This window comes from Chionomys nivalis, chromosome 21, assembly GCF_950005125.1.
Source record: "Chionomys nivalis chromosome 21, mChiNiv1.1, whole genome shotgun sequence".
Taxonomy (NCBI): domain Eukaryota; kingdom Metazoa; phylum Chordata; class Mammalia; order Rodentia; family Cricetidae; genus Chionomys; species Chionomys nivalis.
The window spans coordinates 32,225,601-32,245,239 of record NC_080106.1 but is presented as its reverse complement, the minus strand read 5'-3'; the positions used below and the strand labels follow the sequence as shown (position 1 = coordinate 32,245,239).

At 45.9% G+C, this 19,639-nt stretch overlaps 1 protein-coding gene and 1 pseudogene across 2 annotated transcripts in view; one reads left to right on the top strand and one right to left on the bottom strand.

Annotated features, from left to right (window-relative positions):
• The window catches only part of Bbs2 (Bardet-Biedl syndrome 2), a 29,511-nt gene extending 11,082 nt beyond the window's left edge, over window positions 1-18,429 (bottom strand). The window contains exons 1-12 of one of the 2 annotated variants that reach the window (XM_057753264.1): window positions 18,146-18,429; window positions 14,316-14,547; window positions 12,697-12,818; window positions 12,029-12,091; window positions 10,361-10,438; window positions 6,265-6,369; window positions 6,091-6,177; window positions 3,852-3,987; window positions 3,628-3,767; window positions 2,642-2,786; window positions 2,387-2,558; window positions 1,280-1,409 (exon numbers count right to left, since the gene is read on the bottom strand). In XM_057753264.1, the coding sequence (XP_057609247.1) occupies window positions 1,280-1,409; window positions 2,387-2,558; window positions 2,642-2,786; window positions 3,628-3,767; window positions 3,852-3,987; window positions 6,091-6,177; window positions 6,265-6,369; window positions 10,361-10,438; window positions 12,029-12,091; window positions 12,697-12,818; window positions 14,316-14,547; window positions 18,146-18,262 (1,527 nt within the window). In that variant the 5' untranslated portion in view covers window positions 18,263-18,429. The remainder of the gene's footprint in view (window positions 1-1,279; window positions 1,410-2,386; window positions 2,559-2,641; window positions 2,787-3,627; window positions 3,768-3,851; window positions 3,988-6,090; window positions 6,178-6,264; window positions 6,370-10,360; window positions 10,439-12,028; window positions 12,092-12,696; window positions 12,819-14,315; window positions 14,548-18,145) is intronic. The other variant, XM_057753265.1, reaches the window with a different exon arrangement.
• On the top strand, window positions 8,584-8,980 carry LOC130863337 (40S ribosomal protein S12-like; annotated as a pseudogene).
• Window positions 18,430-19,639: the final 1,210 nt, after the last annotated feature.

Here is a 19,639-nt window from a genome sequence, read left to right as displayed (position 1 = left end):
TAAAAGGAATTTCTTTCTCTAGTTTTACTGCTTGGTATATGTGTGTGTGTGTGTGTGTGTGTGTGTGTGTGTGTGTGTGTGTGTGTATATACACTCTCTCCATTTCATCCTAGGCTTCTCTTGAAACACTAAGTTGAGACAACCAACTAATACCTGAACAAAAGAAAGAGAGGAATGGAGACTGGGAAGAATTCAGTTGTAACTAATGGGGGGAAGTGGGAAGTGTGTGTGTGTGTGTGCACATGTGCATCTTTCAAAGTTCAGAGAAGAAAAATTTCAGCAAATTTTGAGTTTTGTTTTGTTTTTTTGAGAGAGGGTTTCACCATACAGCTCAGGCTGGCCTAGGATTCATGATGTAGCCCAGGCTGTTCTCAACTCATAACCCTTTGCCTCTGAAGCTCTGGAATTGCAGATAGACCTATGCCAGCACATATAAAATCATTAATGTATAAGTTATTACAATTACAATAATTATTACAATTACAATATTATAATTACAACAATTATAAGTTATTAGCCAGGGCCGGCAAGGCGGCTCAGTCAGTAAACCATGTCAGCCTGATGGCATGAGTGTGATTCCTAAAACCCATGGAGAAAGGAGAAAACCAGCTGAAAATGTCCTCTGACCTCACACTCACACTGTGACATGCACACATACATCACACAATCATAGATACACACACACACACACATTCACACACTTGTTAGTAATAAATTAAGTGGAACCTAAAAGTTGCTTAGCAAACCCCACGCTACATCGTTCATGTTTACACCAGCCTGGCATCATATCCCTCCATCTACAAAGGAACAGCGAAAGGACCCTGAAGTGCAAACCATGAACTGAAAGATGGAACACTACTCTGATGGAGGAAGGTCATTGGTTAAATAATAAAGAAACTGCTTGGCCTTTATAGGTTAGAACATAGGTGGGTGGAGTAAACAGAACAGAATGCGGGGAGGAAGAGAAAGTGAGCTCAGATGCCATTTCCTCTCCTCTCTGGGGCAGATGAGATGCCGCTCCTCTCCAGAGCAGACGCGATAAAGCCAGCCGCCAGGTCAGACATGCTGAATCTTTCCCGGTAAGACTAGTGCTACACAGATTATTAGAGATGGGTTGATCGGGATATGAGAATTAGCCAGTAAGGGCTAGAGCTAATGGGCCAAGCAGTGTTTAAAAGAATACAGTTTGTGTGTCGTTATTTTGGGGCATAAGCTAGCCAGGCGGCCCAGGAGCTGGGGCAGCAGGAACGCAGCCCACAGCTCCCACTACACTACTCACCCTCTGTGCCCGTTCCGCAATGATGAAGCTCACGTAACTGGCAGGCTCACTGGCTGTATCTGGGCTGGTCAGTGCATACATGGTGAATCGGGGGAGCTGTCTTGTCAATTCAAATACATGGAACTGGGTGCTACAGCCAACCAATGAATATGAGAGAAGTGTTTAGTGTAGTGTTAATCTGTGCTCCCCTCCCATGCATTTTTAAGACAGGGTCTCATGTAGTCCAGGCTGGCCTTGAACTCCTGGTCCTCTTGCCTCTGCCTACTGAGTACTAGGATTATAATATACCACCAGGCCTGACTCAGTACAATGCGATTTCAAAGTGAAAGCCAAAAAATAAATTCATTACTGGGTCACCACCAATTGATATCTAAAGAAAGATATCTGAAGAAAGAGAGGGAAACTTGAGAGTTAAAATTCTGTACCGATGAGTGGGGTTGAGATCTAGAAATAATATATGTCCCTTTTCATGTACCAGGCTTTACAACACCCCAGAAGAATACACAAACCCTTTGATTTTTATTGATTGATAGATTTTGTTGATGTTGTTTTAATGAAACAGGGTCTTACTAAGTTGCCCAGTGTGGTTTGAACTCTCTTGTGGTCCAGGCTGGCCTGGAACTACTGATCCTCCTGCTTCTGATCACATGAAAAGGCCTTTATCTTCAACAAGTGTAGTAGGGTTCACCACTAGCTTCAACACTGTACCTCATATAAATATCTCCCACCCCTCAGAGTGTTAGTGGCCAAACTGCATTTAAATAATTATCTAATTATTCTTCCATGTGGTGCTAAGCCGCAAACCCAGGGCCCTGAACATGCTAAGCACAAATTCTACTACTGAGTTTCACCAAAAACTCAAACATGTTAAAGTTTTTGTGTCCCTGAGACCATCTGATTAAAAATTGAAAATAACCATCTAAAACTTACATACCTTTTTTCTTTGGAAAGAATTCAAATTAGGGAAATAAAGGTCATGGGAAAACCCTGACTGGTGGCAGACCCTTCAATGGCTTCTCTGGTCTGACAGCGGGTAAGTCTAACAACAAACCAACCTGTCTTGCCCTCCTAAGTCTCTATGGAGAGGACCTGTGACAAAAGGGTCACCTGCTTCTGTAACCCACGAAGACTTTCAGGTGCAGATCCACGGGGACATCTTTGGGAGGGGTGATTGGGATGCAGATGGAGCTGGAAAGGTTGTGGATGCTGGGGTGGACCACATGGCTTTCACCCACAAAGATCCCCTCTGCAAAAATTAACACTGCTCGGATGATGGTATCTGGAAAGAGAAGGCAATGGCATTTTAGGAGCTATTCCAAGGCAGCACAGGCACCTCCCAGGACCGCTGTAGTAGTGTCTCACCATTGGAAGTGGAAATGCTTAGTTCTGCATGCGCATCTTGTATGTCGGTCCCCAGACTGACTGAGAGGCCAGTCTGGAGCTTGGTATTGGCTGGGATTATGCCTTTCTGCCCATCAGCCTCATTCAGGGGACTGCTCAGTTCTGCCTGTAAAACACGGCCCCTAACTTCAGCTCAGTCGCTCAGAGAGGAAAGTGCAAGTTAAATACCACGGCTATTCAGCTTCATGACAGATGTCCCTTCCCCTGTCAACCTGACCTTTGTGACTCCTCTGAAACCTGCTCACCCTGTTAGCGCCTTTGCTCCATCTGGCTCTGTTGGAAATGCCCATTCCTTGTCCCCACCTGTGGTCCACTGCACCTGTCATGCCCTTTACAAATGCATCTGTAAGTCTCTCCTTCTCATCTCTAGTTCTCCTTTTAAAAACCATCTACTTTTTATTTTAACTAGGTGAGTATGTCTGGGGCAGGGCGTGCATGTGTGAGTGAAATGCTAGGTGATTTCAGAGAAGGTTCAGAATCTCCTAAAGCGGGAGCTACAGGCAGCTGAGCCACCTGCAGTGGGTGGTGGGAGCCAAACCTCTGCCCTCTGCAAGAGCAGTAGACACATTAACTGCTAAGCCATCTCTCCAGCCCTTCTCACTCTTTCTTTTGAGGCAGATCTGGCAATGTAACCTGGGCTAGAATTCAGGAACCTCTTCTTAGCCTCTGAGAAGTACTGTGTGCCACCATGTCCAGCTTTCAGGACTCTTCATTCTAGCAGTGACCAAAAGGCTGAGGCAATCTGCACGTCCGCAGGTGGGCAGGAGGACCCAGCACTGACCCTGGCGCTTTCCTACACATGCGAACCACCTTGGCCGGTGCCAGCACTAAAGACTCTGCACTTGCCCGCCTCAGCAGAGCCCTACCTCAGCGGAACCCTACCACAGTGGAGCCCCCACCTCAGCGGAGCCCCACCTCAGCGAAGCCCCACCTCGGCGGAGCCCCACCTTTGTGTTCTCCTCATAGTTGCGGAGTTCCATCAACAGGTTCTGCTTCTTCTGACTCAGCTCTCGGATCAGGTCCTGCTCCACGCTCGTGTCCAGGAGGTTCCCTTTCATCTCAGCTGTGCCTGGCAAGTAGCCTCGGACTTAACAGAAGATAAGACCCTAAGCATGGTCACTTCCACTTTTGAAATTTTGACTTTTCAAGTATTTTTCCTAGCCCAATTTACTTTCCCCATCCACCGAGCAGCAGATTAGTTGTACATGGCCATCCATCCGGTAATCTCCCTCTACCACGCCAGCAATTGCGGAAGAAAAGTTGTCTTTAAATATGACCTCTCCAGTCCGGTCACTTCGAGCATCAACCTGAAAATTAAATAAGAACATAAAAATCATTTATGCTACAGTTTAAAAACAACAGCAACAGCTGGGCGATGGTGGTGCACACCTTTAATCCCAGCACTTGGGAGGCCGAGACAGGTGGATCTCTGTGAGTTCGAGACCAGCCTGGTCTACAGAGCTAGTTCCAGGACAGGCTCCAAAGCCACAGAGAAACCCTGTCTCGAAAAAAACCAATAAATAAATAAATAAATAAATAAATAAATAAATAAATAAATAAACAAATAAACAACAGCAACAAAAAACTAGCTTTACAAGTTACTCAGTCCAGCCAGGTACAGTGACACACGTGTAATCCTATCACTTGAGAGCATGGGGTGGGGTCATCCTCAGGTACACATTATGTCTGAGGCCAATCTGGACTATGTAAGGCCCTGTCATTCACACACACACTCACACACACACACACACACACACACACCAGCCTGGACTATGTTAAGGCCCTGTCATTCACACACACACACACCCCAGCCTGGACTATGTAAGGCCCTGTCATTCACACACACACACACACACACACACACACACACACATTCATTTAGTTTGTTTTCAAGAGTATACCATGAAACCTGTGGCTACAGCTACTGGGGCCAAAGGGACCAAAGTGTCCTCAAAACAGATGAGTCTTTTTCAACAGAAGTTGCCCTTCCCACAACGTCCCTTTTGAAGAACCGGGTCTGCTGGGAGGTGCTCCATAAAGCGCATACAGCACAGGACAAGACACGGGGTCCAAGGCCCATCTACCTAGGCCCAGATTCCACTCTGCCACCTGCCACTTATGAGCTCTTAGGAAAACTTCTGAACTTTCTGCTCATGGTTCCACATGGAGATCAATAGCCAGACAAGAGTGAAAACAGGGCCCACACCTCAGAGCACAGAGTCCTCAGAGTGTTAACATCAGCCCTGGAAGCTGAGGTGTGTGTAACTCCAGCAAGCAAGAAGCTGAGGCAGGAAGCATGCCTTGCATTCAAGACCACCTAAGGCTACAGAGTTTAAGGCAAGGCTGGGCTATATAATAAGACTCCATTTCAAAACAAAAGAAGGTTTACATATAAACCACATCTTTATGGCAAATGGCTCAGTGAGAGGCACCAATGACCTGGTACTAAGACCTGAGTTTGAGCCCAGGCATCACATGGTAGAAGGAGTGAACTAATTCCTTCAAGCTATCCTCTGATCTCCACACATGTACCATGGCACACTTGCCCTCCTTAAATAAATATACGTAATTTCTTTTAAGTGTACCACTATGATTTGTACATTTATAAAATATAGTTATCCCTAACATTTTTTTTTTTTTTTTTTTTTGGTTTTTCGAGACAGGGTTTCTCTGTGGTTTTGGAGCCTGTCCTGGAACTAGCTCTTGTAGACCAGGCTGGTCTCGAACTCACAGAGATCCGCCTGCCTCTGCCTCCCAAGTGCTGGGATTAAAGGCGTGCACCACCACCGCCCAGCGTTATCCCTAACATTTAAAGAATACTGAAGCATCCCGATTTTCTACCTTATAGCAACCTTCTCTTTGAGACAGTCTCACTATGGCCCTGACTGTTCTGGAACTCTCTATCTAGATCAGGGGTTGGCCTTGAACTCACAGAGATTTTCCTGCCTCTGTCTTCCAAGTGCTGGGATCCAAAGTGTGTGCCACCAGGCACAGCACAACTGTACAATCCTTTCTAATAACATTATCCTCTCCTCATAAAAACCACACAGACTTCTTAGGGCTCCCCCATAAACAGACAGCTGATCTGCAAAGACATCTCAAGAACAGTCATGAAGGACACTCACTTGAAAGGACTGGTCCAGGCAATGACACAGGTGTTGGTCAAAGGCCAGGCAGCCAAACAGCTAGTCACTATGTCTGTCTTTTCAGAACTACCCTTCTGGGCAAAGCTTTACAACCAAAATGTAAGGTTCTCCTAGCCCTTCTCTGGAGTACACCCCACTCACTAACTCCACTGTGTTATCTATGACAACATCATGCCTGGGCTTTACTCAGGTTCTATCCACGTCGTGCAGCCAATCCATAAGCAGATGTTAGAGTTACACGCACATTTCCTAACAGACACTCACCTTTCCATTAGACCACCCAGTGATCAGCTCACACACGCCATCAGAATTGATGTCAAAAGCGTGAATGCTCATGGCGTGGTTTTTGGACTGAAAGAGAATTCCCATAATTAGTAAAGGAGTCTCTCAGTGCCGGAAATCTTTAATCCCAGAGCAGGTGCGCCTGACCATACTAACTTTAATTCTCCAGTATCGGGCTGTTTTGTCGTAAACCCCAACTGTGCCATTGGAAAGGGCGTAACCAAACCGACTGCCATACATGGGACACAGAGAGGTGACGATCTGCAAAAGAACACAGGAGACGGCTGTTCAGTAAGCTCAACTTAACCTCGCATGTAACCTTATAAAACCATATGCCTGTATGGAAGAACTTGGTTCTCCAGGCAGGACATGGCCGCTGCCATCTTGAGTACTCCCACAAGACCCTCATACCATGGGGTCAAAAATATTCACTCATGGAAGCAGGGGTATGGCTCACAAGACTCATAAGGGGCACAGGGCCTCTCCTCTCCCCTCTCCAAGTTTATGGAGCTAACAATTGAGGGGTGGAAAAGAGTTTTTTTCTTCAGTGATGTTTGCAGCCTCAGTTAAACTCATTGGTTCACCGAGCCGGATTTAAGTGGAATGGTTTCTTTGCTCTGTCATTGCCCTCTTGGGTGAACAGAGACAGACTCCTCAGGAAAGTCTCTCCTTGCCATAACTGTATTTAGACATGAAAGCTTCTGAAGGTAAGCAGCAGGCAGTTATGGTCAGGGAGCCCACAGCTACTCATACCCATGAGAGGGTAGACATCCACGGAGCTGCAGCATTCTTCCCCCTGTGCCGGGAACTAAGACACTTCCCCATGGGCTGCACTAGGAAGGCTCTGTATCCAAAACAGACCCGTTTTTGAGTCCCACTCCCCAAACACTTTGTGGGTTTTTCAAGATGATCACAAGGAGGCGGAGGCAGGAGAAATGCTCCAAGTTGTAGGCCAGTGGGGCGGGGTCATAAGGTGAAATACTCTTACGAGGGAGACCAAATGATGTGAGAGGGTGAAGCATCACCTGACCTCCAGGAGCATGGCATCTACCCCATAGATATTCACAAAAACAGCAAGCCCGAGATCTCTCTGCTTCACGTGGCTAAATGAACCATTTAAGCTGTGCCTCACAGTGAATCCTTCAGGAACACAAGCACCGAAGAAAACCCCAGCCCAGCAGCACTCGATCCCATTACAGGGGAAAGGAGTCCTCTTCTCTACCACTGTGTTGTCTACTTCACAGTTGGACAATCAAATTTAAACAAACTCACAAAGTTATATCAAGCTATGGGGGACTTTTCAGAACAGTATTTTTAAAAATAATATACACGTAGAATGAGGAATGAGCCAAGCACACTACAGATCCTATTACACACATCAATATGAAAGCACACTACAGATCCTATTACACACATCAATATGAAAGCACACTACAGATCCTATTACACACATCAATATGAAAGGTTTTGCTGACTGACTGGCTTAACTTTTACTATAGTTTGTTTCAAGAATTGTAATTGGCTAGGCAGTGGTGGCACACACCTTTAATCCTGGCACTCGGGAGGCACAGGGAGGTGGATCTCTGTGAGTCTGAGGCCACTCTGGCCTACACAGCAAGATCCAGGACAGCCAGGGCTAAGAAACCCTGTCTTGGAAAAACAAAATCAAAACAAAAAGAGAATTGTAATCTACAACCAATGTTTATCTTTATACTTTTTTTCTATAATTATTGTGTGCTTGAGGTAAAAGAATATAAAATCTTTTCCAAACTAAAAACTCAGACATGCAAATTTATATGGTGCGTCCATCGCACAAAAATATTACAGGGCTAAGGACTGAGCACACTTTACTGGATAGAATGTGATGCTGAACAGGGTTAATGATTTCTGGCCCTACAGATATATTTCTAATCTTGGCCCCAATACAAAGATATTAAGAGATAAGTTGTACGAAGCAGGGAATGGCTATGTAATTTCCCCCACACCTTGCTCTCCACATTTAACTGAATACAAAGCACTGTGTAGGATCCAGGGTACTTAGCTCAAAGCACACTCCTCCAGTACTTAGTAGTGTGTGCTGTCAAACCTGGGTAGACACCACCAGCAAACCAAAGGATGGGAAAATGGTGCTGCAAATGAGCAATTCTACAGTCTGTTTTCATAAAGTTAGCTCCAGACATCCTGTGAATGCTGGCTACTTTATGTCAACTTGACACAAGCTAGAGTCATCTGATAGGAGGAGCCTCAGCTGAGGAAATGCCTCCATAAGATGGGGCTGTTGGCAAGCCTGTAGAGCATTTTCTTGATTATTGATCAAAGGGGAGGGCCCAGCCCATTGTGGGTGATCCATCCCTGGGCTGGTGGTCCTGGGTTCTATAAGAAAGCAGGCTGAGCTTTTCCCCTGCCACCGCCGAGTTGTGCGGAGGCGGAGCCACGGGTGCGTTCAAGATTCGGCCTCACCCGTAATCCACTGCCATGGCCGAGGAAGGCATTGCTGCTGGAGGTGTAATGGACGTCAACACTGCTCTTCAAGAGGTGCTGAAGACCGCCTCGCACGTGGCATCCGCGAAGCTGCCAAAGCCTTAGACAAACGCCAAGCCCATCTCTGTGTGCTTGCATCCAACTGTGATGAGCCTATGTCTGTCAAGTTGGTGGAGGCCCTTTGTGCTGAGCACCAAATCAACCTAATTAAGGCTGATGGCAACAAGAAACTCGGGGAATGGGTAGACCTCCGTAAGACTGATGGAGAGGGAAAGCCACGGAAAGTAGTTGGTTGCAGTTGTGTAGTGGTGAAGGACTATGGCAAAGAATCTCAGGCCAAGGATGTCATCGAAGAGTACTTCAAGTGCAAGAAATGAATAAATAAAAATTTTGGCTCAAAAAGAAAGAAAGCAGGCTGAGCAAGCCATGAGGAGCTCCTGCCTCCAGGTTCCTGCCCTGCTTGAGCTCTTGTCATGGCTTCTCTCCATGAACTGTGACTCAGGGGCTGCTTTGATCATGGTGCTTCACCACAGCAATAGTGACCCTAACTAAGACAGCAGGTCCTTAGTGAGGGTTTCCCTTCTTCCTTTGTGGACCAGAGAAGGCACCAGTCCCCTCTGATCCTTGGCTCTATCCCACGTTCCACTCTCCTTTTCTAGGACTTCAAAGATCTCTGCCATCACATCTGCTAATGACAAACCCAGAAATCCAACAGTCCCGGATGATGACCACCAAACAGGAAGATTCACCACAAATTAGTATGAGAGACATGACATTAACAGCCCAGCCCTGGCAGGCCAGTGAGCGATGCTCTAGCTGGTTTTTTGAGGGAGGGCCACAAATCCCTCAATGAATCTAATAAGCTGCTGGAGAGATGGTCCAGTGATTAAGGGCATTGGCCTCTTTTCCAGAGGACCCAAATTTGATTCCCAGCACCCACATGGTGGCTCACAACCATCTGTAACTCCAGTTCCAGGATATCCAACACCCTCTTCTGGCCTGCCAGCATACACAGACTTACATATAGGCAAAATGTCCACATTCATAAAATAATTTTTTAAAATATTCAGAAAAGTCAGTCATGGTGGTTCACCTCTGTAATCTCAACACTTGGAAGGCTGAGTCAGGAGAATTGTCGTGATCAAAGTCAACCTGGGCTACACAGTGAGTTCTGGTCCAGCCTTCATTATTACAGAGTGAGATCTGTCTCAGAAGACAAAACAACAAAAATCCAGTGACAGCAAGGATTCACCATTAGGAGAACTCACGTAAGCACGAGACCCCCAGTCCCTCTAGAGACACACGTCTTTACACTATTGCTTTTTGCACTTACTTCTCACCTCTGCTTCTCTGTCCACAAGTGTAATTTTACATTATAATAAGTCTGGGCCAGGCATGGTGGTGCATACCTGTAATCCCAACATTCAAGAGGAGGAAACAGGCAGGCTTACATGAGACAAACAAAAACTGTGGCGCATGGGAGCACACGGACACAGGTAAGTCTGAGACCAGTCTAGTCTACATAATAAATTCCAGGCCAGCCAGAACTACATAGTCAGAACTTGTCTCAAATTAATAATAATGATGATGATGAATATATAAGAGAAAACTCAAGTTTTTCTCCTGAAGGCTCTGGGCTGTGAGACCTCTGCGGTGTCCGAGTGTATCGCTGTCCCACCTAGTCCAAGGTCACCATTCTGCACCCAGACTGAGATGATGCTCAACACTCTCACTGGTAGCCTGAGGTCACCACTCTGGTAGCAGATCCTACCTCTGTTTCCGTCATTTCTGCCACAATCTCATCTTCTTTAAAAATTCGGATGTCAAAATCTTCAGATCCAACAAGGAGCTGAAAAAGGGAAGGGAGGGACATAGGATCATACATAGTCTAACATGTAAACACAGCAGTGTTTCATAAACAGAAAAAAGCCATTTCTCTGCAGTTATTGCTGCCCTCCAGCTCCAGCCAGCTAGAAACTCAGTGCTCAAGGGGGCTGTAACTGATTGGTCAGGAGAGGAAAGGTGGTTCTACACAGCTAATCCCACAGTGCAGGACAAGCCTGCCAGGACAAGCTTCTTCCCCAAGTCAGCAGCGCCCCCTGCTGCCGAGGGAAGCCTGCCATGCTCAGCTGTGTTCCTGAGAGAACACGAGTGCTCCTGCTACTGTTCCAGAACTGCCTTGACATCCGAGGATGTACCCCTTGGTAAACGCATGAATGTCCCACCTTTCAGGAGCACCCATCCATGCCACACAGGTGATAGGGGACTTATTTCATGAAGTAGAATGCTGCCACTTTACTGATGTCTGTGGGAGCACGTGCTGTATTAAAACAGCATCAGGAAAACCAGGCCTGAGAGCTTATTGGACCTATCAGACTGAAGGAGGGGTGCAGCTCCTTCACCTGGACCCCACTAAAGTTGAGCATTTATCAGTGCTATGGCACATAGTGACCTGTCGTGATCCTGACTATCTGAGGGGCTTCAGCTTAGCTAAGTCCCTGATATGGATGCAGACTTCTCAATCTACCATCTGCCTGTTCACTGCCCAGCCCTGGTCATGACCTTCACTTCTGCAGCTGCACCGACTCTAAAGCAGGACTCAGCGGCAGACAGACAAGCAGGCAGCACAGCAATAGCAGCCTGCATTGGCCTCAGTTCCCCAGGTGAGGGCCACTATTCAAATCGGTTAGTGCCCCTGCCTCTCAGGCCTTTAGGTCCCTGTAGCCACACTGTAACCTACATATTCACAAACACAGAGAGATTTATAGCTTCGCTGTGTGGGCCGATGTGTAACCTAAAAGCAACACTAGCACTTACAACTGGAGTAAAACAAGTCTGTTTTGCCTCAGCCAGGGTTAGCAAGGAAAACAGGGCCACCTGAAAACTGCTGCCAACAAAACCCTTGGCATCCTGTGTATTTACTGCTACTTAATGATTCCGGGTATTGTGGAATGACACAAACCTATTTATGTCTATGTTTTGGACATAGTACACTCACAGCAAGGCCCTGTCTCAAACACCAGAGCCTCGTGTCCACAGAAAGTGGGCTAGTTAGGGCCCAGGAGACACCACACATAAAACTCCTCAAGGATCTGAGCTCTAGGGGTATTCCTTATATAATATAGATTTATCAGAATGTCAAAAGAAATCATCTTGTCAGCCAAAATTGAAAGTAACTTAAGGTTCCAAAGCATCGGAAGCAGTTTATAAGATTATGAATATAACGAAGGTCTCACACACTTTTGCCTTCCCTCCTCCAATGTCTCAGAGACATAGACAGTAAGAGGAGGAAGAGGAGGAACAGCGGAGATGAATGAGGAGGGAAAAGAAGGGGAAGGGGAGGGGGAAAAGCTAGGGAGAGAGACCAGTTAGCGCATGTAAAAACAGCCATGAGGAGCTAATGTCATAAGAAAACGTATTCAGCTGCTTGGCCTCACACCTCTGTCTTCCCATCACCATCAAAGTCACACAAAGCCAGGGAGTGAACATTGTCTCCAGTCACCTGAAAATAAAACAAGTACTCATTAATAAATCATCCTTTTCATTTCATCCAAAATACCAGCTTCATGAAGGGAAGGCTTACAGTGAGTTTTCAATGTTATCCATATACATACTATGCATATTACCCTGTTTTTAAATTATTGTCTTTTGTGTGTATGTACACATGTGTGCATATTCTACGTGCTTGTGTGGTATGGGTACACATATAATGTGCATGCATGCCTAGGGATGTCACAACAACCTCAGGTGTCTCCCTCAGGGACTCTATCCACTTCCTCAGAGACAGGGTCTCTCACTGGCCTGTAGTTCCCAACTGGATTAGACTAGATGTCCAGTAAACCCCAGGAATCCTCCTGTCTCCACCTCCTCAGTGCTGAGATACAGGTGCAGGCAGCCAGCTCGACATTTCCATGTGGGTTCTGAAAACTGACCTCAGGTCTCCTTGCTTGAGGGGGGTGCTCTGACAATGGAGCCATCTTCCCAGCTCTATTAATCCATTTGTTTCTTTGAAACTATTATCCAGTGTGATCAGTAGTTTAAAAAAAAATCTAGAGAAAACTAAAAGTGAAAATGCTTAGGAGTACCAAAACGTTTAGTTCTTCGTACCGTCCAAAAGAGATCATTTCCTTCATGATCAAAGCCCTGAAGAGCACAATTGCCACCAATGATTGCAAGAGGGGGGGCTATGTCTCCCAGCGTCCCCAGCACAATAGCATTTGCCCCGTCTGCTACCTAAGAAGGAAAGACAGGACACAGTAATGTGCAGGCACACTGAGGGTGAGGTTATCAGTTTCCTCTAGATGCTCAACTGACTTTGCCCTCGTCTCCTCAGAGGGCAGCGAGGCTTCTCCTGGGCCCACACTGTGACCTGGGCAGAACTAGCTGGGATCCCAGCACATGCTGAGCCCAGTTCCCACACTAAATGGCTATAACACATGGTTCCGGTAATCCAGGGCTCTCCAGGACTTCTGGGGGGCTGGTCATCTCCCAACGACCAAGACATGCACCTTTAAATGCCCAAGTTCTGAAATAAATTTACCCCCTTTAGATAGAAATATTTTGAACCATCACACCTAGCATTATATAATCATTAAGCATGAAACATTTAAATATGTGTGAGCATGTTTGTAAATATATCATAAATTACATATATATATATATAAACAAAAATTTGGTTATCAAAAAAGGAAATAGGCAGGAACTAGAAAGGCTAGTAGATTAAATGTAAAAAGAAAACTGAATGGGCTACTAACTGAGAAATAAAGGGAAGCAATTGGAGGGCAGATGGAGGGCTGAGCGGGAAGGAGAATAATTGAGAACATACAGGATGAAACCCAATACACTGTATGCTAACCTAAAAAGATTTAAAAAAATATATGTGTATGGAATATTATTTTAACTATGTAAAGATGTGTTACATTGGTTTATGCTGTATTTGTTTAATTATGTAAAGATGTGTTGCATTTGCTTCACTTTGCCTGCCCAAGGCACCTGACTGATCTAATAAAAAGCAGAATGACCAATAGTTAGGCAGTAAAGGGATAGGTGGATCTGGCAGGCAGAGAATAAGTAGGTGGGAGAACAAGAGAAGAGAGCACAAGAGAGAAAGACAGGCCCAGCCCTGGTCACGATCTTCACTTCTGCAGCTGCACCCTGACTCTAAAGCCGGACTCAGCGGCAGACAAGCAGTTCAAGAGCAGCCTGGGCAACAGTGAGACCTAATCTCAGCACCCCCGCCCCCCCCCCCTCTCATACACACACACACACACACACACACACACACTGGATGTTTTAACATTCTTGTTTGCTGACAGTCACTGTTTTGAAATTCCCCTATACCCCTCTACCTCAACCAACGAATTCAAAAGCTGTATACTTTTACCCAATCCCAAAATGCCCAGAGTTGTGCCACCCTGCTCACCCTGAAGGCTCAGGCTGCTCTCTCCCACTGTGTCAGAATGTCGGATTATGGTCTGAGTTAGCTAACTTGTAATCAATAAACCACAGTGTGTTTGCATTGGATACCAGCTCTGTGGTGGTCTTGTTTGGGGGTCCCGTGATATGGGCATAGCTGATATGCACACCCAAGGCTCTAAATTCAGTGCCCAAAACCACATTCAACAAAAAGCTTCTTGTCTGACAAAAATTAAAAAAAAAAAAGAACAAACACACAAACCTATGGAAATTAATGGATAATGGGGACTTGATGGTTAAAGGGAATATACTTGCCTCTCTGTAGAACAAATCTGAATTATTGTAAATATCATAAGCCAAAAGATTGGTCTGTGACCCCACTAAAAGAGTATCATAGCCAAGCTCAGGGTTCAAGACCCCTGCAGTCAGGCAGCTGACTGTCTGGTTAATGTTGAGGAGTGAAATATCAGACTCCAGGGGGCTCTGGAAGACTCTGGATGCACTGAAATGCTGGCTCCGTGTGTGAGGATTATGAATAAAAACCTGAAAAACAAAAAAGTCACATTCCCTTAAGACATCCAAAAAAGCCAAATTCACATCATATGTTTTTAAAAATTAGTCAGTAGACTCCAACAGTAACAAGAGTAACCTTAATCTATAGTTTATGATAATCACGCAAGGCCCCGCCTGGTGGCGCACACCTTTAATCCCAGCACTCAGGAGGCAGAGGCAGGCGGATCTCTGTGAGTCTGCAGTCAGCCTGGTCTACAGAGTGAGATCCAGGACAGCAAGGGCTCCTAGAGAGACCCTGTCTCAGAAACAAAGAAAAGATACTCATACACAGCTCTGTGGGTAGCCAACTTCCAGTCTGTGAATTATGGAAGTCCAGGGGCTCTCAGCCCTGCCATGAGAGTAAAGGGCAGGCTCCAGCTGTTGCTCATGAGGGCTGCACATGAGCTCCACCAGCAGGGTGCTGAGGGTGTAGACACATCCATCGCTAGTGTTGAGCACAGGAGGCTGATACCAACTTCAGTGATGATGTCATTCATCACCTGATCACAGGAACCAGCAAAGCACTTCCCGCAGCATCTTCCACACCAGCCCCCCCTCATAGATTCCCTTCCTAGCCCTTCAAATAGTCCATGAGTTTAATGTGCTTTATGAGCTTAAAATTCATCATATAAATCAAATTCTTGGAAATTGTTCCATAATCTCCACTATTAAGACCAAGAATTAAAATAAAATTAATTCCGGGCAATGGAGAGATGGCTCAATGGTTAAGAGCACTGACTGTTCTTCCAGAGGACCTGGGTTCAATTCCCAGCACCCACATGGCAGCTCACACCGTCTGAACATCTAGTTCTAGGGGATTTAACACCTTTATACCAATGCGCATAAAATAAAGTTAAATAAATCATAAAAAATTTAAAAAATAGTAAAATATAATAAGTCCCAAATACAGAAATTCAACAGTTTTGAAGATCATAAATTGGATCATCTGAGTGACTTCATACATCATTTAACTTCCCTGAGCTTCCCCTGAGAAAATGAAGCTTCCATCAGAGGATGAAGTCTCAGGTGCGGTGACACGGCAGTGATGGAGAACCGGGTACGGGTGGGGCATCTTAAATATCAGAATGGCTGTGCTTCCACAGAGCTGCAGTGAAAGGAGGAACGCAGCACAACGGTGTAACTGAGAAATTGCCTAAGGCGTTATTTTTACTAATGAGAATGTGTATGGGCACCTGCAGATGCCAAAAGAATGCACTGGATCTCTTGAAGCTGGAGTTGAGGGGTTATAAGCTGACGATGTGGGTACTGGGAACCAAACTCCAAACCTCAGCAAGAACAGTAAAATTATTAACCCTCAAGCCACCTCTCCAGCTCCCTCTCGCTGAGAGAATTTTTATTATCTTAAAAACAAAACAAAACAAAACAAAAAAAACCCCACCAACTTAAAGAGATCATCATGACTGAAGAAAGAAAAACACTAAAATGGAAATCCCTGGGCCTTAATTTTAAATATTCCATTCCTTTAGTACAAATACAGCATTATTTGTAAGTCATTAACCTACACAAATTAGTTTAAGAAAAAATAATATTGTAGAAAAATATGGGGGCAGCAAGATAGCTTAATAGTAAGGGAGCTTGCCACCAACCCAGCATCCGATCCAAGGACCACATGGTGAGAGAGAAGTGAGTCCCACAGAGACTTCCTCTGACCTCCATACACATTGCAGCACCACACACACCCAGGTCATCAGATGTAGCAGTAGGTACTTTTATCCAATCTCCCACCCTCTCCCCTTTTCTAAATTTTAATTTTGAGACGAGGTCTCCCTAAGTAGCCCAGGTGCACCGGTTGGTTTTGCATGTCAACTTGACACAAGCTAGAGGCATCAGAAAGGACGGAGTCTCAGCTAAGGAAATGCCTCCATGAGATCCAGCTGTAACACATTTTTTTTCATTTAATGATCAGTAGTGGGGGAGGGTCCAGTCCATGGTGGGTTGTGCCATCCCTGGGCTGTTGGTCCTGGGCTCTAAGATAAGGTGGACTGAACAAGCCATGGGAAGCAGGCCAGTAAGCAGCTCACCTCCATAACCTCTGCATCAGCTCCGCCTCTGAGATGCTGTCCTGTTTGAGTTCCTATCCTGACTTCCTTCAGTGATGAACAGCAATGTGGAAGTGTGGGCCAAATAAACCCTTTGTTCCCAGCTTGTTTTTTGGTCATGGCGTTTGTCGCAGCAATAGAAACCCTAGCTAAGACACCAGGCTAGCTTTGAATTTATGGTTCCAACTTCCTGAGTAGCTGGAGTAACAACTATGTACCACTATATCAGGTTTGTTAGTGCCTCTTACCTACAGCATCACATATCAGGCCCAATGCTCACCACTTTACTTCATTATATCAGTTAATGAAATCATAGCTTACTTAAATGAATCATTACACTCCAGCTATATATCCCAAGGCATGGCATATAATGTAGCATGCAACATACATGGAAGTGCCTTGAAAACTCATTCCACGCTGGGTCCGACAAAATACTTTCAATCTCACTTCCACGACCTTTTTCCTTTTCTCAAACTGGGTCTCGCTCTGTAGCCCAAGCTGATCTCACACTGGAGACAATCCTCCTGCCTCAGTCTCTCGTACTGGGATTACAGGTGTAAACTACTGCATACAGCTTCCTTTCCAGAACTCTCTGCTGGAGCAATCCCAGACACTAACTTGAACTTCAGTAGAGTTGGAATAACAAAAAGAGAATAACAGCAGTGAGCAATTAGTGACTACTTCCCATACAGCGTATTGTTACTGTTATTTGTCCAACACTGAAGGTTATGAAATTAGAGGCCAGTAAAGCAAGAATCCACTACGCCTGTACTACACTAGTATTTTTGGCCGTGTAGCAATGATGCTGAGAAGATTAATGCATAAGGCTTTGTATCTGTTAGAAGTCGCATTTTTGGAGGTCTCTATAGTCTGTATTTTGTACACACCTCCATCAATACACAGGGCCTTGATCTGCCTTGTCATTTAACAAACATATTTGCATTTGACACTTCTTGCATGCTAGATTTTGTGGATTCAGCGATGGGCAATACTTTTAGGAAGCAGATAAAAATACCAAACATTTGTTAAATGATCTTTTATCGCTGTGTCTCTGATACCTATCCCAGTATGTGGCTCATAGTAACTGTTTAGTGAATACTTGAGTTAAGGAGGAAAATCTGAATGTATGTAATCAAGGACTAAAAGTACAATCTGAACTTAACGTTGGGTTGTGTGTAGTCTTTTTTCCTCTCTCTCTCTCTCCCCCTCCCTGTAAAGAGGCAAATATGAAAGTCTCCATGCACCAAGCAGATGCTCTGGGCAGGAATTTGGAGTCAACAATCACTAGCCAAGCTCCTTCTCCTCGAGCCTTCTCTACCCTAAGCTCCTGATCTGTTCTCAATATTGTCCAACACTAAGAACCTGGCCATAACAAACGTCACTACTTCGAAGCAGTTCTCTGAAATCTTAGAGTGACAGGCCTGAGGCCAAGGACAGCGGCGACCGGTTGCTAGGCAATGAGTGCTGGGGGCGGGACAGCGTGAGGGGCGGGATCTGGATGCCGGCGGTGTTCGGGTGGGACCGGTTACCTTGCCCGCTTGGGTGGCCGCCGCCAAGCACGGGTGAGTCCCGTCGTATCGCCCTATGGCCACCATGCGGGGGCTGATTTTGTGGCGCAGTTTCAGGGTGAACACGGGCAGCAGCATGATGGCGGCACCTGGGAGCTGAAGGCAGGCTCCCGATGCAGGCGCAGTGCAGATCGGTTGCCTGGCAGCGGGTGAGGGGTGCAATGACCAGACACACAGGACCCGCTAAATGCCCCAGGCCCCCGCGCCCGGAGAGCGCAAATTCAAGACCCGAGTCGCCCTCTCCTTCTGCGCCTGCGCGAGCCCGCCCAACTGCCGAGCTGCGCAGGCCTCTCCTAGCTCCTGCGACTGCGCAGTGGCGTCGTGCCGGCTTGACCCGCGCGCTTTTTTTCGGTGGACTCGGGCCGATGCTGTAAATTAGTCTTAGATGCAACCCCACGTTGGTGTTTGGGTGCCGGTGCCTGAGTCAGTGCCTCCCCAGGATTCTCTCCAGCACATCAGCCAAGCTGCACCCGGTAGACCCCGCTCCAGAGGGTCATTCGTTCAGGAACTAATGGCCTCAGCCGGCGGGTGACTCCATGGGTGAAGCTTGATGCCAAGCCCGGTGACCTGAGTTCGAAGCAGAAAACCAGCTCCACGTGCGTGCCGTGGGGCGCACACGCATGATAAGACGCAATATTTAAAAAAAAAAAATGAAGTGCCAACTGTGTCCCTTGCTTTAGTTGTTATGTTTAGACAAACGACAATATAACTTGAAAATAACAATCCTCACCGAAATAAAATATAAAAATGTTTTCAACTCATGTTTAAATAGTTTAGGTTTAGGCGGTGCATGTACGGCAGGAGAGAAAGATGCAAAGTTCAGGGACATAGGAAGAGAAAAATCACTTCAGGCCCCCAAATCCTGTTAAGGATTAGCTGAGAGCTAAGAATTCCAGCACAATTAGCATTTGCTACGGAGAGGCAACACTCCCTTTATAGAAAGATACTTCAGCTAAGTCCTAAACGAGTATGGCCATCTTGCTGAGCAAAATCTGAATAAACTTCGGGGCTGCTTCAGACTGTCTGGCGCTGGACTCTTGTCTGCAACGAAATCAATAACCCCATTTTTGCTTGAAAAAAGGTTCTCAGGCTACTGCAGGTGGCAGAGTGGAGCTGTGTCTCTGGCCCACGCCTCACGGCTAAGTGGCAAAAGGTAACTTTATTTGGAAAACAGTCGTTTTACACACGTAACTTAGAGAGCTTGAAATGAGGTCATCCCGGATTAGAGTGGCCCCTAATTTCTAATGACATGTGTCCTTTTAAGAGAGAGAGAAGACGGAAAGAGCCATAGGCAACAATTGAAGATGCTACTCGAAACTGAAGCTGCCTGAAGGCTCCAAGCCCTTGGAATTCTTCCCTAGAATGTTCGCCGGAGACATTCTCTTATTAATATATTGATTTCAGACTTCTGGCTGCAGACGTGAGAGGAAACAACCTTGTTTTAAGGCACAAATG